The sequence below is a fragment of the Microchirus variegatus genome (assembly GCF_963457635.1).
Source record: "Microchirus variegatus genome assembly, chromosome: 14".
Lineage (NCBI taxonomy): Eukaryota > Metazoa > Chordata > Actinopteri > Pleuronectiformes > Soleidae > Microchirus > Microchirus variegatus.
Window position 1 is genome coordinate 17,458,075 of NC_139815.1, and position 27,231 is coordinate 17,485,305.

The following is a 27,231-nucleotide window of genomic DNA, read 5'->3' on the forward strand; positions in this document are numbered from 1 at the left end:
GTGGTAAAGCAAACACTTTACACACTAGGCTATGCTCATACGATGTTTGAACAGGATCCTCACCATATTATAACAACACCAAATCCACTCTTTATCATTATTATAGCAGCGGTTTTTCTCCTGAGTATACATATCGTATGAGCTATGCTTTTAAATCACGCCGCCGTGTAATTTTGTAACGATTATTTGAATAATCATCTGATCTATGGATTATTTTTGTTTAGTTATTTCTTTCGTGTAATGGCGAAATAATGGAGTGGGCCACACGGAGTCGCTGGCACTGTTGCCATGCAGCTAAAAGACACTGAATGAATTAATGTTATGTCCGTGTCTTGAAATGCCTTGTTTTGTCCATACAGCAAATATACTCTGTTCTTCTTATTTCTTTGTTATATGTATCAAATAATGCAGAACATAGCAAGAACGCACAATCTGATTAATTAATTATTAAAATGCGAATCACTTGATCATTGCAGCCCTAAATGATATATTTGAGATTTTGTTTCCTCACAGAGACCCAAAACTGTTCCTTAGGCAGAACCTAATTTCTGTGGTTCAAGGCAAATGGTTTACTTTCTGAACACAACCAACCAGTGGGTTTACCATATGTTCCTCATCCTGTTGATCAGCTAATGTCTGAACTCTCTGCATCTCTGCTCAGGTATGTCTCAGGACAGTCAACATGGCAGGTGGACCATTTCCAGCAGCGAAGATGAGGATGAGGCTGAGGCTCTTCCTCCTTCCGGCACGACAACATCTGAGCCTCAGCAACCTGCTGTATCCAGCCACATCCCACAGAGGTGTGCCTCTCCCCCTGGCCCAATACTAGAACCAGCATCAGCCACTGTGGAGGTGAAACCTGAACCAGCTCAGTCTCTTGTATCCTCACTTGCTATTGGCTCTGAGGCCCGACAGTTAGCTGCAAAGAACCAGCTGAATCCAGTAAAGTATGAAACTAGTCCTTCCTTGGTTGGAAAGCGGAAGAAAGAGGTGTCGGATGGTTCAGGCTGGGCTCTCTCAGACAGTGATGATGATGATGATGATGTGAAGCAGAAAGGTGTCAGTAATTTACCAAAAAGAGCACCTCCAAGTCCCAAAGCTAAGAAACCAAAGGTGACTGAGCGACCCCCCAGCCCCCACGGCAGACTCTACTACATTGATGAGCCAGATGACTTCTTTGAGTCCAGTATTCCTTGTCTGAATGACACTTACAGGTTTTACCTCAACAAGGTCACAGGCCTGGACAGGAAGTATAACAGTGGTGCGCTACACATAAGAGGTGAGAGCTGTTTTGGTTGTTTAGACCTGGTGCATTCAGCTCTGACATTGTAGATTAAAAAATCTGAATTGTCATTTTGTCCTTAAAATAACACTGCTTTCAGTTTTTTTTTTTTTTTGAATTTTCATCATTGTGAAGCAGCCTTAGTTTTATTCTCCCATGACCGTAGAATATCTGCTGTTGGCCTATCTGATTGGTCTACTTGCTGCATATTTCTCACATTTGAAATCAGTAAAGTTTCCACCATCTGTCATCATCTCGTCATTGCTTTGCTTCTGTTTAGACATCCTCTCCCCATTATTTGGAACCCTGAAAGAATCTGTTCAGGTCAGTAACAATATTCAATCTTAAACACGGTCAAGTGTTAAGGTTCTCTTGTGCATCATATTCATATTATAACATAACCACTAGATACAGTATAAGACTTAAACAGAAACTTGACTGATGAAAGTTTATGTTTATGGCAGAAATTACCCTGTGATTTAGCCACACTATCAGCATGGCTTTAGGGCTGTCGTTTGTTGGATCACTTCCATTTCTTCATTAAAGACATTCATTGTCTCCTCAGCATGAAGCCTGGATACTTTGGTGAGATTCAGATTTTAACTATTAACATGCATTCTTTCTTCATAGTTTAACTACTGCTTTGATATTGCCTGGATGGTTGAACAGTATCCTTCAGAGTTCAGGTAAGTGCTGCCTCCATCACATTTACTCAAGTAAAAGAAACCCAGGTTTTACAACAGTGAAATAATTTGTATTGTCTTTGAGTGTCTAATTCTAATGATAATGGAAAAAACACACCCAATTTATCATTATTATTATTATTATTATTAATAAAGGCTTGCATGAAACTTAGACCTGTAAATCGATTTTTTTTCTGTTCTGTAACTACTAGCAACATGAACGCTGTTTTCCCTTCAATATAATTGGGGTTAATATTGCATTACATTTGATCTCATTGCTGGCAAGTTATTACTTTATTGACTTAGTTTTATTATCATTATTATTATTATTATTAGGAAATCACTACAGCAGTTTATGACAGTGAATTGTGGTGTATTTTCAGGGATCGTCCCGTTCTGATAGTCCATGGAGATAAGAGAGAGGCCAAGGCTCGCCTGCTCAAGCAGGCTCAGCCTTTTCCACATGTTAAATTCTGCCAGGTACAATCTTACCACCACAGACAACAATGAGCAACCTTGCTGATATCATTAACTATCTGTAAAGGAACTTTAAGGACTTTGATTTTTTTCCAGTAAATGTGACTAATATGTGTTGTGTAATTGAACAGGCCAAGCTGGATATTGCCTTTGGAACTCACCACACGTAAGAATGACCTTCCTTTGCTTGGTGTTGTTCATTCCTGGTGCTCGCTTGTTGTTACTTGGCCCTTGCTGTTGCTCAAACATCCACTCACACTCGTACATTGCTGCTGAGGTTTCATCCGTTTATCAACCCACACAGATGTTTTCAATTAGCCTGACTGATTAGACTGGTCAGGTTGCAGCTGGGTGAGAAAGCTCAGGTGCAATCAGTTACAATAATAATGACAGGAATTACTTTGTTTGTTAGGAACACCTGTGCCTTTCCTGCTAAGATGTCTGCTCTGATGTATTATTATTGTACGGTTGTTACACTATAGCTTTTCAAGTTTTATTTTTAATTCTTTGTGCATTATATCCATGAAACTAATTATTATTTACTGTGTCTTTTGTGCAGTAAGATGATGTTGCTTTGGTATGAGGAAGGCTTCAGAGTCATTATTCTGACCTCTAACCTCATCAGAGCTGACTGGTACCAGAAAACACAAGGGTGAGTCTGACACTTTATTTTTTACCCCATCATAATTTAACGCTGCTGTCAGCGATGTCATCATTCGACAACTTACTGTCAATTGATGATATTAGCAGTACCCTCAGCCCTCCTTTCATCACCGCATCAATGTGTTTGGTGGTCAGGGGACAAGACAAATGTCAACTTCTGAGCATTAGTTGTTTACCCATGGTATCCATATTTGATTAGGGGTGTGCTTCCGTTACTTTCCTAACAGGATGTGGATGAGCCCTCTGTTTCCACGGTTACCGAAGGGCAGCAGTGTGAGCGCAGGTGAGTCGCCCACCTTCTTTAAGAGAGACCTGCTGGAATACCTGGCATCGTACCGCGCACCAGAGCTGGAGGAGTGGATCCAACGGATCAAAGAGCATGACTTGTCGGAGACCAGGTGAACGCCAGGCACCTGCAGATACACATGTGCATCATATATACAGATGTGAAAAGTGTTGAGATATTAGGAGACGTAACAGCAGTCTCACACAGACCGACTTAACACTTATATCAGCTATTGAAGAATGCAACATCTGGATAACAGGTTACACTAATGCTGTTCTCATCAGGGTTTATCTGGTTGGCTCGACACCAGGCAGGTATGTTGGCTCTGACATGGAGCGCTGGGGTCACCTGAGGCTGAGGAAGGTAAAGACATTTTCCTCTATATTTCTCTTGCATACCACTACTGTCTTTCTAAACTAACATACACTTGTCCAAAACAAACTGTCAGTAGTTACAACTCTCATATTTGTATAATCTATCTTCACTACATGGACAGAGATGGCCACTGCATTTTGTGGTGTTTGCTTTTGAATTACAAACCACTTATCGAAATTTTCGAGCTGGAGCAGCCATCACCCTCTCACACCCTCTTTGTCCTCTTTGTAAAAACTTCTGCATACAGTGTAACGTGACACTTTGCTGTAGAAAGGCTTTGCATACATGGACGATTTAGGAAAGTAAACACTATTAATGATTGAAGATAATAAATGAGCAAACAGGGTTGCTGCAGTAATAATAATATGAAACGGACTGTTTGTCTGGTGTACCAGAAAGAATATATTATTGATATTGTTCCTCTCCGTTTGCATAGTAAGCTTCGTCCTCTAAAGACACATGGCAATAAGGCAAGGCCCTTGTCTAAAGTATATATACACTATATATGCATGTATGATGCTCTATAAAACATACCTATGGGTATAATATTCAATTTCTGCCAATAAACCCTCCTAAATGTTACACCCAGGATCTTAATAAAACCTAACGTTTATAACTGTCATGTATTTCCCCCCCCCCCCCCCTCGTCTTGTCTGTTATTTTTCAAGCTGTTGTATGACCACACAGAACCGCTTCCCGGCGAGGAACGGTGGCCTGTGATTGGCCAGTTTTCCAGCATTGGCTCATTGGGACTGGATAAGACCAAATGGTTGACAGGGGAATTTCAGCGCACCATGACCACGTTGGGGAAATCCTCTCTTCGGCCAGACTGCCCCATGCACTTGGTATGCAGCTTTCAAATGATACGAGAGAGACAGTAAAAAAAATGCAGTTCATATTAAGTTTTCATACTTGATTCTTTCAGCATTTTTAATCAATAGAAGCATCATTTTGTGGTTATATGTTATATGTATTTGTCTCCTTACACTCTCTGCTTATGGCTTTTAACAGCTGCTTTTCAATGGTCTCTTCTTGTCTTTGTATTAATGACGGCATCCTTTATGTCCTTTATATGTGCTGATCTGTTTTGGTTGGATGATTTTAAAAGCTTCAGCTGTTCTTTTTCTTTCTCAACCTTTTTCTATAAAGCTTTCAATGTCACGTGGCTTAGTTTATTCACAGTGCAGAGCTGGCTGAAAAATGGTACCAGTGCCAGTTTCAAGAGTTCAATGCGCACTCTAAAGTCGCAGAGATCGAGCAAAAAAACATCACAAAACCTGACAGACTGATCGTATCTGATCCTTAAAATACCCCCGAGTGCTTTTCACAAGTATGGAAACAGCCACAGTGGGTATTATCCCAGACCTGCACATTATATCCTCAACTTTCTGATACATTTTTCCCCTCATTCTACTCAAGAGAACATTTACACGTCACATTAAAAGCCAATAAAATGAACAAGATATTTAAGTTCATTAGAGTTGGAGTCTGTAACGACGCTAAAGTTGGCATGCAGATTCACAGCTTCATGGTCGGCAGTTTAGCGGGAGCTCAGGGGAAACGTACAACAATCATGTCCTTAACTTTGTCAAATAGATATTTTATTAATGTCAGTGAACAGCATTGTTCCCTGCCAAAATGGCATTACCTTGGTAGTTGATTTTGTTTGCCAGGTCTGGGAGAGAAGGTAGAATATTTTGTATGAAACCGAGCTGTAAAATAATCTGTAACTTTCTTTTGTATTGACATTTATTGAATGGGATGTACCACTGCAAGTGTTTGGCACTTATATTGAAATTGGACACCTTCTATCAGCAGTGCAGTTTAGTCTCTTGGCAGAATTATGCTGTATGTCTCAAAAGATTTGTTGATTAATGGTTTGACATTTTGCAGCTGTATCCATCAGTTGAAGATGTGAGGACGAGTTTAGAAGGCTATCCAGGTGAGTAGTTATTTGCCATTTTCCTGTAACAGATGCACATTAAATAATCACTTTGAGTTATTTTCATATATCCAGCTACTCTGTTATACTGCTTTTGACTGATTTGTCACTTGTGTTCTTGTGGTTGTGATTTAATCCTTGTGTGTCCTCCAGCCGGAGGTTCTCTTCCCTACAGCATTCAAACGGCTCAAAAACAGCTTTGGCTCCACTCCTTCTTTCAGTAAGTTCATTCACACCAGTTCATACGTGTTCATACATGTTTATACTCATCAGGATTCAGTCCCAGTGTTAAGGGTTCACAGATGATAACACCACCAGGAAGCTATGATTACCGGCAGACATTTTTCTCATTGTTCCATTCTTTAATTAGTGCCTTTGAATTTTTAATTTACATCACAACACCAGAGTCAGTACATAGCAAATGGTGAAGTGAGCCATCTCTTTGATTCCACATGAAGACATTTGAGAAGTATTATTTATTTTATTTTAATGAACATTGCACCCAATTTATTTGAAAAGCACATTTGATCTGCAATTAATGCTAGTGACATAGTCACATGTCCTGGAAACTTAGAGCTAAATATTTAAAACTGTAAATACTGTATGAGGTTGGTGGGTTTATGCAGCTCTCGACATAAGACTACATTTTCAACATTTAATTCAATCATTGATTGTAATATCACATTTGTGTGTGTAGTCGCTGGAAGGCGAATACAACAGGACGAAGTCATGCGATGCCACACATCAAGACGTACATGAGGGCGTCACCGGATTTCACTCAGCTCGCCTGGTTTTTTGTCACAAGGTGAAACTATTTCATGTCTTTATCTGTACATTAAAGTGCGTGATTCATATTGTTGTTGTTTTTTAATTTAGAAACGGATAAACCAGCTGCACGTGACTGAGAAAAGATCTGAAGTGATCATTTGATTTTTACGCATGCACTGAAACATTAAACTTTCTTTGTGTCTGTGTGTGTGCTGCAGTGCCAACCTGTCCAAGGCAGCGTGGGGGGCACTGGAGAAGAACAACACTCAGATAATGGTTCGTTCATATGAGCTGGGAGTCCTCTACGTGCCCTCGGCCTTTGTAAGTGCAACACACATGAACAAAAAGTCACTTTCTGACAACATATATCATCTGTTTAACTGTTGCCAAAACAAAGCCTGCAAAAACAATCATCATGTGTTTGACTGATACACAAAACATGTTAAAGTGATAGGTCAGGTTTTTTTTGAAATATGGTTGTTTGAGATACAAAGTCAGTGCTGAGTTCACCATACAGGGCTTTGCTCTCATTTAAAGGGAGAAACAAGGAAAACGGATGATAGCCTCTCCTTATAAAATGTACACTTAAAGTTGTACCATGAAGTTTGAAAACTGCTCACTCTTCCACACCAGAATGCATAGAGAAATTCAGCAATTAGCAGGTTTGCAGGTAAACAGGATTGGAATTTCAAACACTGAAGTCACAAAATAACACATTTGAATGTGTGCCCTGATGTAAAATAGCTAATTGTGATCCAGTGTGTGGAGTGACATGCGTGAGTCCCTGCTGGCAGCCATGTTTACAGTGAGAATGTGTCAGTACCTCATACAACCCCGCTTTAAAAAAACAACAAAAAAACTGGGCTATCCCTTTAAAATACACACCTTTCATAATTTCTACAGTTAAACACATGGATGTCATTGTTTAAAAAAAATATATAATACATAATTGAGTTATTATTATAAATGTAAAGGTGCGTCTTTATGTGCAACGACTGTCTCTTTACAGGGCATGAAGACTTTTCCTGTTCATAAGAATCCATTTCCTGCCTCCTCCTCCTCCTCATCATCATCATCCTTCGATTTCCCTGTGCCCTTTGACCTCCCACCTACGTGCTATTCTCCAAAAGGTACAAATGTGAACACCACATGGCGTGTTATAATGCTGTTCGTACAGAGGTATATGGTTTGTGATTTAGTTTATTTAGAACAATGACACATTAACCTTGTGTAAAATGGCAGGCGGAGCAATAAATTAATAACAGAACAAAATGTGAATGGAATAAAAACGATCATCCCCATGTCACACAACACCTAATCCTAGTAATTAAAACAATCTGTACAAAGTTACAGCTATAAAATTGACCACAGTCAGTGTAACAAATGTTTTCAAAGGAGGAGCCGCAGCGTTATGAATGATGACATTTGAGTGTGAGTTGGGTTTAAGAGTGAACATCATTTATTCCTCTCATTTCAGGCTGAAAGTCATCTCAAACACATGCCTGTAAATTAAGCTGACGGAGAAAAAAAATCCCTCCATGGTGTATTGTTTTCTATTTCTGCTGGGACAGTTTCATAGAATTCAGGACGACTGAAAGACTAAAAGATGTTTTTGCGTGTCTTAACAGTTTGTTGGATCATGATATGTGATTCTCTGAATTTAATTCATTGTGGCTTTAAGTGTCAAAACCTGCTGATTACACATTGGCACATCTATGCTCGTAGGCCACCATGACTTAATGCTGCTTAAGATTTAACATTATGGGGCACACCTAGGGCTTCACTACCAGTCTGATATAATATGATGTGTTTTACTTAGCATATTCAGTCATGTATGTGTTTAAGGTGTATTATTTCTACATACAAAGTGTGTGTTCATTCATTACATCTGTAAACCAACCCATAGAAATAGGTTTAATTTATAAACAATTAAAGTGATTTAGTTTTTTTTTTTTTTTTTGAGGTTTGGCTGTACGAAGCACTGAAACAGAGTTAGACACAAATTCTACCATGTTGTCTGACCTAATGTTATTTATTAAACCTCATTAGTATCCATCTAATGCCACTGACCTCCCTTCTCTCCCTGTTTTCAGATCAGCCTTGGCTCTGGAACATTCCGTACAACCAAGCTCCCGACACACATGGCAACATCTGGGTTCCCTCCTGAAAACACACACACACACACACGTACACAGTACACACACTTACAGGTTCACACACAGCTATTGAGCTCTATTCGTTTGGACAGCCTGACCAAAGTATTATCCCTAATCTTAACCATAACCAGTTAATACCAAACCTTAACCTAACCACAAAACCACAAATCTTGCCCTAAACTGAATCAGTTCCTCTGAACGAGGTTATACCTCATTAGGACCAGGTTTCGGTCTCCATGAGGACTACTGGTCCTGACAAGGTCAGTGTATATGCCCCAAAAGGTCCTAAAGTACACATGCACACCTATCTTACTTTAATACTACATTGTATTTAGATGGTAGTTGTCATTCACATGTATTTTTATATTTTTTTTACTACTGTGTAGACCTTCATGTTTTTGTACCAATAAATAATTAACATTGGTAACATGTGTGATCTGTTTTGTGTACTATACCACTTAACAATATGCGGCTAATATGAATCTATTATCCATGAAAACATCGTATCACAGTGAAACCACACAGGAAATGGATCAGCAAGAGGATGATCTTTTTAAAATGTACATGCTGTACACCTTTGTGTATTAACACCTTTCTATAGTAATTATTACAGCAATTACTGCACAAGTATTATGACATGTCAAGCATTTAACCCCAGCACAGCACTGGTTATGAGTTTTTTTTCCCCAGTTTTAGTTTAAAGCAGCTCGGATGCACACCGGGAGACGAGTACCAGTGAACTGGATTTCCACTGGACAGCCGCGGCTGGACGCGTTACAGTCCAGTGGAAATCAAGAGACTGTTTTTTCCATCTGTTCCAAACAGATTAACAGCTGAAAGAGTTTTGAGGGCCCAGCTCTCAGCTCCAGGACTGACAAAACAGGATAAGTACCTGCACACATTTTTGGGGGTTAAAATTCACTCAGGATCCAACATTACACTGATGCAGCTTTTTGGCACTGGTTGCCTCACATTCTGCAGTTATCTGAAGTCACACCCCTCTGCAGTGACACTAGGTCCAAACAAACCAAATACTTAAACATCTGGCAACCTGAGAACAGGCAGGCAAGTTTTTTTTATGTCAGAACAAGGAAGAAAATACATTAGAGATTCCGACCGCTCGAATGTCAAAGGATGAACAGCGAGCAACTTATTTCCTCATTTCGGTGTCTATGCAGCATAGGAAGTTACAGCACAGAAAAGGAGCATACAAACAAAGATAGTCTCTCTGTGAACTGCTTTGACGTGATATGTCCTGCTATGGATCTAGTTGTTATAAGATGCAGAAGTGCAGTCTCTATTTTTTCCCACTTGTTCATATTATGCTGAATGATTATGGAACTATTGATCAATGATGCCAAAATAAATCCTGCCTGCTGCATCTTTAAGTTTTTGTGTTAAAGCTCAATTTAATATAACCATGTGTTGCAAACTGGAAAGCAGCAAATGTCCCAGATCTAAACATATAGGGCCATCAAAATGCAACGAACGGAGCAGAGCACACACTACAGGAGCTGCACAACATAAACGTCTGGAGGAGAAGCCTCATATTTCAGAGATTAAGTGCGGAATTCCTTCTGCTCTGGTCGGGTCTATGTGTTATTCCCAGGAGTCGGCGGAGGCTCCAAGTTCTGTGAACTGCAACTCCCGTCGTTCTTTGCGTCATTGTGTCAACATGGCGCCTGTCTGCCGGACAAAAGGCAAATCTGTCTGACGGTGGATTGAAACCCAATGAGAAACAGAGGAGACATTTTGGGAAAACTGTCAGTGTCCGTGTGTGCTGGCGCCCCCGAGACAACACATACATGGTGGAATAAACGTCGGCGGAGGCTCTGCGACGGGAATATTAAGGTGAGTGAAGTCCTGCAGCTGTAACTGCTGATGTCTGTGTTCAAACGGATCCGCTTTGCTTACCCGATACATTTCCTTCTCCCTGTACGCTGATAACTGAAAACTCCATACAAAAATCGCCAGTGTTGTTGCGGCATCTTACGGTTAATAATCACGCCACTTTAACTGATATCACCGGTCATACCTGCACAGGAAAAAGTCGGTCTCTAATTCGGCATGCTCGCTGGTCACCAAAAATCGTCCAATCCAACACAATGTCAACTTTTCCAGCTGGACCGTAATGCGCGCTGGCGTCTTGAGTGATATTATCAGTGATCCACGCAGGAACCATTAACAAATTCAACTATTTCGTAGCGCTTTAAATTAGTTGTTTTGTAAGACGTGTGCCGACGTGATGAGTTATTCTTCGTCGTCAATAAACCGTGTCCACAAAGCTCCGGTCTTGTTTGCGTGTTTTCATAGAAGAAGGTCAACGTCAAAAGTCATGTTTTTCTCAACGTCATTCGGATTGAAAGTCGGTAAAAGAGCTGCATCTGTGTTACCTTGACATTACAGGGACCACCACCGTATGGTATATGTTTAAATAAGCCAGCTGTTCACTTTTTGTTGGATTGTACCTTAAAAAGTTGCTTACTGTCATGAAATGACGAGTTAACATGCTCAACCGGCATGTATGGAGGTTGTTGTGATTGTGACTCTGGATTACAGTAATCCGGTTGACTTTTTGACTGTCAACATGAATTTATATTATGTTAAGGAGTAAATCAGTCGGTGATACACGGCCTTACCTTGGGCATAGCAGCGTATCTTGATTCATAACACTGTAATCTGCCATTCTGCTGGGACACTCTGCTCCTTATTGGGGAGGTCAGAGGTCAAACTCAGCTGCTGAATCAAACCCAGTTTTACAGGTATGATTATATCAATATTCACACTGAAAAAGTATTACACTGGTTGACTTCAGTGTTTTATCTTGCTCTCTGTGTATGTGTGTGTGAGTTAAGCAGTGCAAGTCAGCACTATCTCATTATTACTAGTGTCTCTCAGCCTCTGCTACACACTCTGTGCAGCCACATAGTAATAATTAGAAACACGTCTGGTTTCCTGCCAGTCAGTCCAACGAATCTTAACTGACGTCAGCTAATGTCATTTTTCCATTTCTGAAGCTACGGATTAAAACTAGAACTAGAAACAGTGTTTGTATTTTCCAGTGTAATTGTCATTTTATAGTTGATGCAGTGTCCTCTTCGTAATAATAGTAGTAACTACAATAGGACCATTATCTGGAGCCCCAGGCATGACATGCAAAAAAGGGATTGAAATATTTATAATGTAGGCGCAAAATATTAATTTGTGACCACAGCATAGTCATTTGTGGTCGTGAAATATGTGTAATATGCTCAGGAAATATTTGATGTATTATAATGTGTGGTTTTTCTCTCTGGGAAATCTGCAGTAGAGAGAGGGGAATCCCAAAAACTCTTTGTAGCTCATTCCCAGTCTAAAATAAAGTATCTCCATCACTGCAGCTTTGTTTACTCTCTATGGATGGAAGCTCCTGTGCAGCATACATGGAGGTCAAAATAGCCTAAATGTGCCCATGTTATAGATAATTTGCAGCATGTAATGTCTGGGGCGCTATACATTTGGACTTGTTATTGTGATATCAAACAAGTTAGTGTAGCTGACAAGAAGTTACTTTTCACAGCAGATATTCTGATGTGATTTAGCAGGAAAAGCACAGGTGTGTCTGATAACATCAACGTTTGTTCTGTTCAGTAGTAGTCTCAGTCAATAGTCAGGACAGTGTGACGAAATGGAAACAGCCATCAATCATTTGATAATTCACACCTATGCTTGTCCTATTTGGACCTGTCACAATGTCTGGCATGACAAAGGCCATAAGGAGAAACTAATATGTTCACCAAATGCGATGGCTGGTTTCTATGTCAATATGGATCTGCAGTGTATGAAAGGGATGTGACCTTGCCTTGATTTGACTGTTGTAAAGGGACTGATAATTTCTTTGATACTACTTTTGCCTCCTCGTCAAAAATGTGCAGATAAATATCATTATGTATATATATATATATATATATATATATATATATATATATATACACACACATAGGAATATCATTGCTTTTGCCTTGCAACTCTGCCTGGTGTGTTTTGCAGTAAGGTGTGCTATACTGATGCTGTACTCTACAGTAGACAAGAGAAAGAACAACAACAAAAAACAATTAGTTCATTGTCACCACTGATAGGCTTTTGATTAGTCGTGCACTTTAGTGGAGCTGTCTAACCTGTTTAAAGTCTTATGACCAGAATTAAAGACCTGGTGAACTGGTTAAAGATGGAGACACAGCTGTTTGTGTCAGACACCGTCTGTACAGACAGTCTACTGTCAAGATAATATATCAACTCCAATGACTCGAAGTGAAGATTTTCTAAAAGTAACCCTTGGTTGTCTTGATGTTTACAGAGCACAAATAAATGGCAATCAAACCTCATTTTCAAACCATGTTGCACTCTAATGTTAGGCAGAGTGAAAAAGTAAACACAACCTTTACAAAACATTTTACACTCCTTGTCATTTCTAATTTAATCTGTGCAGTGTTGGGTTGTCTTTCTGGAAGTTTTAAAAAGTGTCACGCCTGCAGGCTTTGAATCGAGGACTATCAATCAGGTCAACACTGGCTTAATCTTGTGTCTCACTGACTGAGACCTTTAGGTCCTCGCTGAAGTTAATGTTTCTTCTATCTGGCCACTCTTAGAGCACATTAAAAACAACACCATTGACGAAAGTGCTGTACAATTCCAACATTTAAACACAAACGGAGCACATCTCGCATTCCAAGTGTGAGAACGAGACATAAGTCATACACAGCAACAACCTACACTGTGTGGCAGGCCAAAGAACACAGATTTAAAGACAGGAAGTGATGAGGCATGCCTAATGTGTAACAGCAAATGATTCCACAATTTAGGAGCTGCTACTGCAAAAAGCCCTCCTGTGCTTCAGCCTCGTCTATGGGACGACCATGAGCTGATCAGCTGATCGTAGGGACCACAACGGAGCGCAAGGCTGAAGCAAAGCCATGCCAAAGACACTTCTAAACAAACTAAAACAAAACCTTCACTTTGATCCTGAATTGTACTGTGAGCCAATGAAGGGAAGCCAGGACGGGAGAAATGTGTTCACGCCTGTGAGTGCCTGCATTCTGAACAAGCTGAAGGTGAGCAATGAAAGCCTGGCTAATCCCAACATAAAGACCATCACAGTCATCCAGTATAGTTGGAACAAAAGCATTGGTGGAGATTGTGGCTCTCATTCTGGAAGTTGAGCATCGTCTCTGGAGCTCAGCCAGAGAGAATTTCAGTTATTCTTATTTACACTCTCCTCTCCTACAAGGACAAAAAGCTCCAAATGAAGATTCCTGGAGCCAAAGTCAGTTTTTGCCTGTCTACATATATTATGCATATGTAAAAACGCATCTGTTGCCTATGTGTAAATGTTATTATAACTATATTTAAATATTGACAATATAGTTTGGATTATGAATAAAATAAACCGTGACAAAACTAGAATATGTTTTAATTTGAAATGCACAACAAAATACCAGAGTGAGTATTTTGGACGTCTGATTATAAACTGGGTACAACAACATTGCTGAGGTGGCCATGATTCTGCCGTCTTTATCAATCCTGTTTATCAGTTTAACTGACTAACAGTCTCTACGGCATGACTCATCCTCTGCAGCAGAGAAAGTATGGAGCTTGGCTGGCTGAGATGTAAATTTTTCTTGGCATTTTTCCCAAGATACGCACACATGCAAACACACACACTCTCAACCCCACCCTCCCTCTCTCTGTAAGTGTTGACATGTCTGCTGACTTTGATTCTCCCCTCTGTCTGTTTTTCTTCTTGGCATTAGAAAGAAAAGCATGAAGACAGATGTGCCGTCTCATCGGTCTGTTAATCTCCTGCTTACTTCACTCACTATTAATGTAACAAGGTTTTTTTTTTGGGGTGGGGGCTTACGCATTTAAGAATATATGGCATGAAGGGAGCACACATTTATCTTAAAAACATTTGTCTGTGCAATAATACAAACCAAGCTGAGGCTGTGTAGTGTGATTATTTGGTTTAAAAGCATCCGCTGCAATAAAATTCTTATTTAATCGACAGGAATGCACTTAAGATCTGGATGGCAGCTTCTCGGCTCTATCTTTGTGTGTGTGTGTGTGTGTGTGTGTGCGCGCTGTAAATCTGCAGGCAGTAGACTAACAGATGTGCCATAGCTCATTTTTGCTCTGTCTCCATGCTTTCAGGGACATAAACTTCAATGCATATATCCAAACAAGCAATGAAAATGTAAATGAAACCTTGCAGGTATAACAATACTAATGCTTAATTGCAGATATAGCTCTATAACATACAAACAAAACAGACGGCACAAAATAAACAAAAGCAAAAACACAATAAAAAGATTATTTTTTAGAAAGCAATTAAACCAGTGTTTCCAAAGCTGAGACGTACAATGTGTCATGATACGTAATTGGCAGTATTAAAATAACTATTTTCAGACTCATTGAGTGGACAAATAAATCTCTACATTAGATTTCTTAAAACCATCTGTAAAGCGTTGACTCGAGCAGTCACAAACAATTCACTGGCACTATCCATCTGGGCCTTTTTAACAAGAGTCTTAAAGTATCATTATATGCCATTTGCAGCCTCTGAAGGCGTCCTTTTTTTATAATTAGACCATAGATCTGCAGTGTGCAGTTGGCCACGATATGCTTTAAACAAAGAAAGCTTCACTCCATCAGTGCAGGAGCCGTGACAGTACATTTGCTTGAGCGTATAACATGCGACACTGACGATAAATATCCTCACCATCTGCCAGTCGATCCGTTATAAAATGTCCGAGATATTTCACGACACTGCAGACTTTCAGGACATTGCCCGACATCTTAAAACCAGGATATGTCATACATTTATCTTCTTTAGTTCGGCAGATCATAATAACACATTTCTGTGCATACACAGAACACACAAAGGAGCTGCTGGAACCAGCTTGGGCTAAAAAAAAAACACCATACAGCCAGGTTTGCACACATTTAACTGTTTTGAGAGGTAATTCATGCAAAAACTAAACAAAATGCTCTGTTGTCTGACTCCATTGCAGACTGAGCAGACGGTTATCCCATTTGACCTGTAGTCTGTAATAATAATAATAATAATAATAATGGCAATAATCCTTGTCCTGTCTTGATGGATGCATGTCCTGACTGAGGTCCATTCAATTTTGCTCGTGATAATTCTTGAGCTACAAAGAGGAATTTGGAGATAAATCTATGCATCGTGATCCTAAACAAACTTGGATACATGTGGACAGGAATGTAACGTGGATGTATGGCAAGTGAAAATACATGTGCAAACCCTTCAGTACCTATGAGTCAAGCCCATTGTGGAACCTGACTACAGCTGAAGACTTACAGTGGCATTGGAATGAAGTGGACGTTTGTCACTGCACTGTCCAACACATACTTTGTTGACTTACAGTAAAGTATTACAAAGTGGGAGTGCTAAATTAAACAAATGCACCTGAGTAAATACTTTTTGGTCTTAATGTTGTTGATTTTTCCTCCAGGATGTTCCAGCAGTGTGAGGAGCCTCGGTTCACCATCGAGCAAATTGACCTCCTCCAGAGGCTGAGGAGGACTGGGATTACCCATGCAGAGGTCCTGCATGCCCTGGACACCCTGGACCACCTTGACCGTCACAAGTCGACAGACAAATCTTCCTATATGCCACCCTCATCTTCCAGCACTGTTGCCGCCTCATCCTCCACGACTTCAGCTGCCACTCAGACGAACTTTCCAGACAACCAACTCTCAGCATCGCCTAGCCATACCTTCGATGCCACCGCTCTGCCTCTTCCGGTTCCGGTAGCCTCACCGGTCATCATGACCGCGGGGGCTCAGAATGGTCTGGTTGCTGTCAGCAATGGGAAGCTGTCACCACCCCGCTTTCCTCTTGGTGTGGTTAGTGGCAGCATGTCAGCACCAGGCTATGGGTTTGAGGCCAGTGAAGAGGACATAGATGTTGATGAAAAGGTGGAGTACCTGATGAGGTAAGATGTTTCCACTTGGCTTGGGTAGATGAACCTGAATCCTGATGCCCCCTCAGAGCATTTGGGACTAGTTTTGCATGGGAAACGGCACCAGATTTTCAACACTGTATATGACCTGAATGCCTCACGATGCTTTGGTTTTAATCCTGAGATTCTTATCCAGTCAAAGACACTGCAATTTGTTGCTGAGGGCACAGTGGCAGCAGCTACACTTAATTTGGTTTGTCGCAACCATGATAAGGATCTTAACTATGACTGGTTTAACAATGACTGTATTTTTGGTATGAAAGTGGTGTACGTGCCAACATGGCTCAAGGCTACAGAGAGCAGGTGCTATTACAAGGAGCTGGATGATCGAGAAGGCTGCATATAGCACACGCTGAATATGAATATGATACAAGGAGGATTCACATACTTCACACACACTTATATGCACATACTGTACACACATACACGCTCATCCTCCACCCTCTCATCTGTAGTCTACAGCCAGACAGCAGCAATCAGAGTGTTATTGATTCGGAGGTGTGTGAAGATGAAACCAAAGGAGCAGAGAATATTACAGCAGAATCAGGCCTCAAATTCCTTCATATATTCAGCTGCTGCAGCTGCTGCCATCCATAGATTTTTCTGTCTGTGATTTATTGGGCTGCAGATGATTGAACTAAATGTGTTTTAGTCTGGTCTGACTGTTAGAAATCTAGTAATTTATTCCCCTTTGTGTAAGCAGTATATTCTGTATGTTCTTGTAGAAGGGACAGCGTTTTGATCAAAGAGGAGATTAAGTCCTTCCTGGCAAACAGGCGAATTTCCCAGGCTGTGGTTGCTCAGGTAACAGGTGAGTATTGCTTCATCAGTTCAGAACAAGATGGTAAATCAGCAAGCATCCAAATCTGACTGTTCCTGTTCGTTTCAGGTATCAGTCAGAGTCGGATCTCCCACTGGCTCTTACAACAGGGATCGGACCTCAGCGAGCAGAAAAAACGGGCCTTCTTCCGATGGTATCAGCTGGAAAAGTCCAACCCAGGTAATGCCACCACAGAACGTCACAATCTCCTAGTCTTTCCCTCAGATTAATTAAGTCCATGGTAGGTCAGAAGTTAATTGACGCGCAACAGTGTGGTAGCATAAGCAAGTACGAGGCAAACGGTGATACTTTACGTGGATCGACACCAGTTGTAATTAGTGTTGATGGGTACTAAATTCAGTTCTTTCAAGTGAATTGGGGTCATACTTCTGAGCACCCACAAAGATTTCCAGCAGCAGACTACAGCATTACATTAGCTGCACTTGAATTTGCGCTATTGTATGGACTCTTCTTTGTGTTTCGAAGCAGGGGAAGAAGTCATCTTCGATAAGCGGAAAGCAGAGGAGACTTTTGTCACCCCTTTCACGTTCACGTGTGCTCGAAGCCACCAACAGATATCTGCTCACGTAGTTGCTGTGGGTGGAGTGGAGACTCATTGCATTTATACTCCTGTTCAATGTGTACAGTCCATCCTAGGGTGTATTTGTCTGCATTGTACTGGCTGTGTAAAGGGGGCCCAAGAGTCAGTCAAAGCTGAATACAGTTAAATTATGAAGCATGGAGACTACAGTATTGATAAACATCTGACATCACTGTGAAAAAGCAGGACATATTTGTTACAACCCTATATTTGCTTCACTTTTATATTTTTTTTACCAAAGTCTTGAATAGTTTTAAAGTTCTAAACACGTTTTTCTGTCAATATCAATATATGGATATGGATAGCTCCTGTAAACATCAATCTCGGAGGAAGCTCCGCAATGGATCGAAACGTGTCCTCTTATTGTTTTTTTTGTGGCAAAGGAGTAAGGGGGGTATTTTCTTTCATAATATTCCACTTGTGGAAACAACATACTGTACAAAAAGTGCTAGTACTTACAGTATTCAGAACATTTAGTCTTTCTTTTAAAAGACAAAAACAACCATTGCTCCAACAGTGTAAGACAAAAAGATGTGTGGTATATAATGAACAATCTTTGTACTGTCCTTGAGTTGGATCCTTGACGCCCTGTGCTGACAGCTGTAATTGATCTGTGCAGAATGGTCATTCTATACGTCTACTCGCTGGTATTCAAAGCAGTGAGTGTTGAAGTAACAGGAGAGGATTATTAGGCTGTTAATTTAGCAGCCTTTGGTATTTGATATTTGTCGAGTTGCAGATGTGCAAAACAAAAACGGAAAAGAAGACTGAGGCAAAAAGAAAAGCAGGCTTTGGCAGCTGTTTGCTTTTATCTCGAGAATCTTGAGATGTGCATGATTATGAGGACACAACAAAAAAAACTGTTTTTCTGTGATTTAACAATAACTGCACTGCGTCATGTTGAGTGGAAAGTACAATATGAAACGGTACGAATACAGTCTTATTTCAAGTGTTTCCACTGGGGAAAAAATAGGAGCATGATGTTTCAATAAAAATCTCTTAGTACGTCACAATTTAAGTGGAAACTTGCATCTTCACATATGTGATGCATACAATAAAGGCACATCATAAGTGTATGATATGCAATGGTTTCTTTCCATTTTTTTTTTAAGTTAAATATACAGTATAACTGAATAGATATGTTTATTATATATATATATATATATATATGTGTGTGTGTGTGTGTGTGTGTGTTTAGTATACACAATACAATACAATAAAGGGGTTTAAAAGAGGTTCTTGATGTGACTGGGACTTTTTCTTGGTTAAATTGTTATGTTTCCTCTACTTGATGCCACTGCGATCATGATAATGTTTGATAATTTTGAACTTTGAGGTAACATGGGGGGCAGGGGGCGGAATTTGGTAACTAAAGCCAGTGTGACATTGATAGAAACTTACTTTTTGAGTGTGGCGTTTGTGACTTCAGGTGCCACTCTGGCCATGCGAGCTGCCCCACTGGCTCTGGAGGAGGTGATGGACTGGCCGCAAGCTCCGCCCACCTTTGGTGCTGCCCCCGCGGGCTTCCGTCTGAGGCGGGGGAGCAGGTTCACATGGAGGAAGGAGTGTCTGGCTGTTATGGAGAGGTGAGGTGTCGGAGGAGGAGAAAAGAGTGGAGCGAGTTTACAGTTTAATTGGCTTATAACGTTAACAATGTGTGTGTGTATGTAGTTACTTCTGTGATAATCAGTACCCCGATGAAGCGAAGAGAGAGGAGATCGCTAATGCCTGCAACGCTGTCATTCAGAAACCAGGTATGTATGATTCTGACTAAAGTTAAATAAATGATTGTTTTTGTTTATTAAAGCTGTAGTGTGTAACTTTTCAATACACATCAATACATGGCAACAAACTTTAAGGAATCAACCCGATATGACTATCATGATAATCAGGTCGTCTGTGCCAATCTCAGCTGACATAGGGTGAAAGGCAGTATAAGCATGCATTCATTTTTGAATTTTCTAGACATCACAAACGGTCTAGGAGTTATGGTAATGAGAAGTGCGCATGCCAAATCTGGTCGGCGATGACAGGATTGGTAACAGAAGGGTTAGGAATTAACCGTGGTTCTCTGAAACCCAAGAGATTTACTGAGAAACTAGAATGAATGTTGAGAGAGAGAGAAGGGTTGGAATAGGGAAGTAAAGTCGTCCTTGGTTTAAGTCTGGGTAGTTAAATACACAAGCAGTGTTTTTGTTAATGAGCTGATTTACAGCTCAGCATTAAATATTACAAATACAAATTCTGACCTGCTGCATTTATCTGATGTGTGTCACAGGAAAGAAGCTGTCTGATTTGGAAAGAGTCACATCTCTAAAGGTCTACAACTGGTTTGCCAACCGACGTAAAGACATCAAGAGGCGTGCCAACATTGGTAATGTCTACCTCTGTGTGTGTGTGTGTGTGTATGTATTAGATTTCAAATTTACCAAGTTAACATCATGCTCCACCGAAGAACACCTGAAACTAGAGATGGATACCATTAACTCTAGAGGAAGTAAATCATCTGAGAAGTGGGCCCATTTTCTTTTTCCAACCAGCAGTCCCCCCCTATTTAATATATTTTTGACTTCCAGGTTATGTCCATTGTTTTACAGGGCTGCAACTAACGATTACTTTACCAAACCTGAAAATTATTTCTCAAATGTCTTTGTTTTGTCCACAAACCAAAATTATTAAATTTTAATTATTTCTATGTTATATGGAGCAAAGGAAAACAGACAATATTCACATTTAAAAAGCAAGTAATTTAGTAATCAATGATTTGAATAATCGTTGCAGCCCTAATTTCTTATCCACAGCCTATTGGACAAACATATTCTCAGATTGTTGTTCTGCTGTAGAGGAGCAGCTTCTCTTTTTGTCTCAGGCTGCTGTTGATTAAGGTCGATACGCTATGATCAGGTTTGTGTTTTTGAAGAAGCAGCCATCTTGGAGAGTCACGGCATCGAGGTCCAGAGTCCAGGAGGTCAGTCCAACAGTGACGAGGTGGACGGCAATGACTTCCCTGACCAGGTAAACTGAAGTTGACTTTTTACTCGTATGGAACAGTGCGTATGAAGTTTGGAAGGAGTGCATTTTGTCTTTGTCATCATAGTGACATCATATTTTTTTCTGGCCCTGAAACCTATTTACATTTACTTTTAGAAGTTAGAGGTCACAGTGTCATCACGGTAACTGCTGCTGTGTTTCAGGGTTGTGAGATGACTTCATTTGACAAGAGAGCTTCAGTCAGGCAGTTTGGCTTCAGTCGAGCTGACCTCTCCTCTCCGACCCAGGTACTGTCCCACTACAATCACTGCACTCCCTTAATGTTGCAAACTGCATGTATATCAACGCATTTTTTTTACATTATCTCTTCTCCTTCATGTTCAGGTTCCCACGCTGCTCCCCAGCTGGTTGTCCGTCCTGGGTAGAGGACACCTGGCTGGACAGAGGGGCACTTCTCTGATCGGCCGCTCCCCAGTGATAGGGACAGGTGTTCAGGCAGAAGGTTCCAGATTGACCGGCGTGTCCTGGTCCCCACCGTCCCCTTCCCTCCAGGATGAACCCACCATTCACAGCGTGCTGTCCGAGCCCCAGGATCCAATCGGGTTGGAGAAGACGGCAGCCAATCAGGAGGACGGGGCCGGCTGCAGTATGGGGAACGAGATCAAGATGGAAACACTAGAGGATGACTGAAGAGGGCGGTGGATATCTGGAGTTGTCCGAGTCACAAAGACGACAGGTGTGTTAATATGCAAGAAGATTTTATAGGAATGTAATAAGTGGGAAAAACATGACCAAAAGTCTTGTAAATGCCAACGCTGAGATACCTCCCAACCCTACCTCCAACCATCAACCTGCTCTGCTATGCTCTTAGAGGCATTATTGTGTATTATAACAGTCATAATAATAATAATATTAAACTTTCAAATTGGTCCTCAGCAGCAGACTATGGAGTGTTTGAAATGACCAAATAACACAATTCCTTATTTGGGCATTTTGAATCTTCCATAGCAGACTGAGTAAGAGGACATGAGACATTGTGCAGATTTAATTGAAAAAAAAAAAACACAACCTGCGTTTTCAAAGCAGGACAACACTGTATTTGACACGGGATTCCGAAAAACGTCAGGGTCGTGCACTGTGATCACAACACAACTGAACAGCCTCAAAAACGAAACGCATGAATCAGAAAGTTAAGTTTGAACAGATGGTTTTAAAAGTGATGAACCACCATTGTCATCACAGTGGATTTTATTTTTGACATTTTTCACTGTTGATTCCTTCCAGTGAGAAGAACAGCAGAATAAGCTTATTCTTTTTATTTTTTTCAATTCAAGGTCACATCACATCGATAATACTACTGTTTGCCTCAATAATCAACTTTTCCTCTTCCCCTAATCCTGATAAAATAAGCTCAACATATGAAAGCAAAGAAAAGGTGCACTCATTTGAATTGTGTCATTATGTAAAAAATCTAATTCAAATTAAATACAAATTCCTGAGATGGAATATTTGCATTGGTTATTACATTTGTTGTATGTTCTGTCGCTGTAAAGCACAAACAAGACAACAAACATCAAGGACTGGCCATGATTGATTAGTGACAAAAATGCAGAATAAGATAAAAAACAAACGACAACACTGGCCTGTAGTATAGCATTTCAGATTCAAACACTTATGACCTCTTTGCTTCCATATCAATAACAAGGACATTAAGAATATAAACTTAATACATACACATCACAGGTAGCCTCAAGAGTTTATGCCTTTTTGTTGTTGTTTTTTAAAAAAATGATAAATCTGAAAGTCCTGGCAAACAAGTATTCTTTATTGATTTGTGTCCAGTGACCTGATAGATGCTCAGGCAGAATGAATTAATCACTGTGAGCTCATCTATAATCAATCTATAATCTATAATCAAGTCAGCTGGGAGGGATTCAACAGTGCAACAAAGCTGTTCAGATATTAGAGATTAGTGTAAAGTGAATACAGACTTATGTACAACATGCGTATGTATGCATACTGTACACACACATACGTATATACAGTATATTATATAAACTGTGAGGGTATGTGTATATGTACCCTTCTCTATTTCTATTTACAGTATATAGACATATTAGCTTCAGACGGGAGAAACAAATCTTTGTTGTTGGCGAGACGTGAGTGAAGCATTAGCCAAAGTATTAATTTTATGTATTTTCACAGTGTTTGATCTTAATGGATGGAACCATGTATGAGAGAGATGCTAATCGCCAACACATCAGATGTGTGAGGAGCTTATTGCAAGATAAATGCGTTATTTTCTTTTTTCTTTCTTAGGTATATCTGTGTTTGTGCTCGATATGCCATGTGTTCTAAACACATACGTTGGCGTTTGAATACGGTCGTCACTTCAAATGACACTTTATTCGATTCATGTCATGGTGCTTAAAAGTGTCCCTGCAATTTTTTTCTTGATCAGTGTGACTGACGAGCCACAGAGAGGTCGTTGTTGTTGTTTCGACCTGAAACTTAAAGGTTTGTTCAAACACATAAACACGTTTATCTCAGTGCAGCCATCGTACAAATCCCATCAGTTTGTGGATCTCCACGAGGATAACGGGTCGTCACACATCTTTGCTTCTTTAATGGAAAATAACAGCTATTCCCTATATATGCATACACCATATATGCTTGCATAGCTTAGGTTAGACATTCACACAAAACTGATTCACTCCCATGTTTAATAATCTTCACTTTCAAGGCCCAAGGCCTCATTTCTCCTTCCACAAGCTCCTCTCTGTATGCTGCACAAGACAAGCTTGTGATGCGACAACTAGCTACATATGTAACTTTCTCTGTGTCTCGGTGCTATCGTGAGTATCCATTTGATACTCAAGCTTATACGGTGAAACAAGCAATATAACGAATAGCTGTTATTTTCCACACCAGTTTCCCACGCCCCCACATTTGTACACTAACTAGACTTCAGCATCAGAATAATTGTGGTTACACTGTGGCCATGTTCAGATTACCAGCCACGTTGTTCTAGTCCAATTCATTGCAGATCAGATTGACCTTTCACCTTTCACATGCAACAAGAGAGAACTCTGAATTTGTGAGATCACATGCAGGACATACTGTAGGTAAGATAAGATTGGAAAAGATGAAGCTACCACATGTGAATTTGAGGGTGAGATTTGGTTCTAGAAAAGAGGTGTCAAACTGGCGGCCCATCACTTGATATCCTGTTATAATGAAAACATGGGCCGCGACCTCCTCTTCTTTTAAACACAGCACAGGTGGCTGATGAGGTGACAGAACATCATATTAAATTTATCTGCCACTAATATTTATATTAATACATTCGGTTGTAACTACCACATTATTAAGTGCATTACATTCAACATTCGCTTATATTGGTATAAGCTATACGAGTATCCCTATAGTGTATTTTGCATCATTAATGTTTTTATTGTGGTCGACACCATTCCATATCGAAACAAGCACTTTTACTTTGAAATGCTGTGATATTCCATCATGAATAGCTTTAATGCCATATCATAACAAAATAATGTATAATTCTCAGCTCACCCAGTTGTTTTATCTCTAGTCCCGCCCCCTCTTGACCAGACTAGATGCTCATTGTCCCCAGAGGTCATTTGAGTTTGACACCCCTGCTCTGGAGGAAGACACTCTCCTCCATTGTTGTTCGATTTGGCCACAGTTCGTCTGCTCTCAGTCATGGCCACACATATACACTATAATGTGTATATACAGTATATTAGATTAGATTAGATTAAACTATATTGCCATTGCACATGTCACAACTACAGGCAACGAAATGCAGTTTACATCCAACCAGAAGTGCTTTAAGCAGTAATAAATACAGGGTGTACAGGGTGGTACAGTAAAAGAAAAGAAAAATTACTATTGTTACGGATATGAACAGGCTGTAACTCGAACTATAATACAGTTGAAAGAATATATATATATATATATGCGATCTAGATCTACATCACATACCAAAGTGACACAGATCTGATTTGACAGTCAGATTTCTGTGTGCACACAACCCTGAGAAAAAAAACAAATTGGATATGGCTCACTTCAGTTTGGTAATCTGAACACAGCCGAATGTTTTGTTTAGACAGAAAAACAACATATACCATGAAATATGAATAGCAAAAATCACAATGTTTTATTTAAATTTTCCCCGAGCACAAAGATATGTTTCATCTTTAGTGCACAAAGGAATATTTATAGCCATCTAGCCTCTCCTGCAATACCTCCAATGCCCACCAGAGGGCAGAGTCCCACATTTTTGGAAAACACTGCCCTCATGTGTTGTTCAGCACATGGAATATGCTGAATGGTTTTAAGTTCAAGTGCCTTATTTGTTTTTGCAGTGCGACACATGGGACTTGTACAATGGCTGCACATGCGTCACTAATGATGAAAGACGACAAATACCTGCACACTGACAGTGGCTTCACTCTAAACAGGCGCATCTTTGCTCATTGGCCAGTGCTTCACAGACTCAGCTACTAGTTCAGAGTTAAAAACTCAACACAGATACCTCACAAATACTCCCCCCCTTTTTGCTATGATATAAGCTAGACCCCCCCCCCCCCCCCCCCCCCCCAGGTTCCTTCACCGCTGCTGCAATGTGAATCCCAACTTCCACTGCTGGGAATGAAACTGTCGAGCTGATCTCTGAATACAGACATTTCCTCTCAAACTCAATAAATATTAAGTTGGAAAGTAAAGGGACAATTCCGCTTCAAAAATAAAGAAAAGGATTTATTTGTTCATCAGCTGCTGTTCTTACAGGAGTCAATGAACACTTTACTATACCTCCTCGTCCTGGTTGGTTTCAGATTGCATGACGGAGAAAGTGTCAGGTTTTATGGTGGAATGTCTCTTTAGTTGTGCGGCAGCAGAGCTGTCTTTGCTTTAAGCGTTTAAAAGACTCTGAGGTGTCACTGGTCAGCCATGTAGCTCTTTGTTTGAATTATTTCACACCAAAATATGTGATCCTTCTGTGGGGTTTTTGTGTTTTTAATCTGCTAAGCAGAAGCCTTTCCTTTCTGAAGGGAACCTATAGATTCATTGAAGGCAAAGTGCTGTTCTGAGATTATTTCAGGATTTGAAATCTTTTAATTTGCCTTTTTTTCTTTTTTTTTTAAAGATGTTGGATTGTTAGTGTTATTTTTGTTTTGTAATTATAAAGCCAAAAAAATTAAATCAGAAAGCAATTTACATTAAAATTAAGACATACGAGCAAAAGACAATTAATGAAAAACCGTTAAACAGAAACAAATATGGTTTGTTGAAAAGTAGAAGTGAGGTGAAGCCATCTTTAGTTTTGTTTGTTGCACATGGCCCACAGGTGGGTGTCAGTCCGTTATCCTGTTTTTATTTACATTTCAGTTTGAGAAAAAGAAGCTCACTCACTAAAAAAAAAAATCATCAATAAACTTTTCTAAACTTGGCTGAAGTGGAAAAGTTGAACAGCAATAAGTGAAAGTGTGCATTCATACACTGCCCTATCCAAAAAAGGGTCACACACTACTATTTAAGGGGTCCTTCAGTGACTTAAATATATTGATTTGGATATCTCCTGACACTAATTGTGGGTAAAATCGGGCAAGTCTTGTAGTGCGTCTCCAGCTTACCTGGATTCATCCGGCTCAAATCATGAGTCCTTCAGGGAACATGAGTCCAGAGCATAAATCCCACTGAGAATGGTCCAACCCTGGAGGGGAAAAAAATAATGCAAATGAATCCATGAACTTCTCAAGGTCAAGCCACTATGATTAATCAAAACTAAAGGCGGCCCGATGTCAGTGTGTGACTTCAGTTTTGACGGGCATTGTATGGAAATCAGAGAGATCGGTGTACGAACACGAGGCCCTTTGCTCGTCCAGTTTTTTCCAGCTGTGTGTCGTGCACGTTGTAGCAGTGCTGACGGCGCATTGTATCGTGTTAGGTCTAAACGTCAGGATTCAAACTGCGTCCCCTTGAACACACGCCCAGAAATAGACCTATATCTTTTATTGTCTCTCCCAACACGTACACAGCAGATGAAACATTTAGTGAGATGCGTTCACTGGCACTCGCATGATGGTGCAACATTTATTTTGGGCAGCAGAGGCTTGATCTGATCACAGATCTGCTGCCTGAA

General features: G+C 40.2%; 2 protein-coding genes across 4 annotated transcripts; both read left to right on the forward strand.

The window, feature by feature from the left end:
• Positions 1 to 663: 663 nt before the first annotated feature.
• On the forward strand, positions 664 to 8,799 carry tdp1 (tyrosyl-DNA phosphodiesterase 1; the record flags this gene model as incomplete). Its single annotated transcript, XM_083901243.1, has 15 exons — positions 664 to 1,279; positions 1,563 to 1,606; positions 1,913 to 1,968; positions 2,349 to 2,445; positions 2,574 to 2,608; positions 3,002 to 3,094; positions 3,333 to 3,503; positions 3,676 to 3,754; positions 4,435 to 4,611; positions 5,660 to 5,708; positions 5,862 to 5,928; positions 6,406 to 6,513; positions 6,695 to 6,797; positions 7,486 to 7,606; positions 8,570 to 8,799. 15 exons carry the CDS (start codon positions 664 to 666, stop codon positions 8,641 to 8,643), a joined length of 1,890 nt encoding a protein of 629 aa, XP_083757369.1. The 3' UTR covers positions 8,644 to 8,799.
• Positions 8,800 to 10,451: 1,652 nt separating this feature from the next.
• LOC310936961 (homeobox-containing protein 1-like) lies at positions 10,452 to 25,292 on the forward strand. 3 transcript variants are annotated; one of them, XM_083901130.1, is made up of 11 exons: positions 10,452 to 10,483; positions 16,144 to 16,626; positions 17,379 to 17,464; positions 17,543 to 17,653; positions 19,504 to 19,660; positions 19,746 to 19,828; positions 20,353 to 20,448; positions 20,998 to 21,089; positions 21,269 to 21,352; positions 21,450 to 21,801; positions 23,527 to 25,292. In XM_083901130.1, the coding sequence occupies exons 2-10, from the start codon at positions 16,145 to 16,147 to the stop codon at positions 21,753 to 21,755; spliced, it is 1,497 nt and encodes a 498-aa protein (XP_083757256.1). In that variant the 5' UTR covers positions 10,452 to 10,483; position 16,144; the 3' UTR covers positions 21,756 to 21,801; positions 23,527 to 25,292. The 3 variants fall into 3 exon arrangements, with proteins under 3 accessions (XP_083757256.1, XP_083757255.1, XP_083757257.1); XM_083901129.1 differs by having other exon boundaries at positions 21,450 to 23,544; XM_083901131.1 differs by having other exon boundaries at positions 21,001 to 21,089; positions 21,450 to 23,544.
• Positions 25,293 to 27,231: the final 1,939 nt, after the last annotated feature.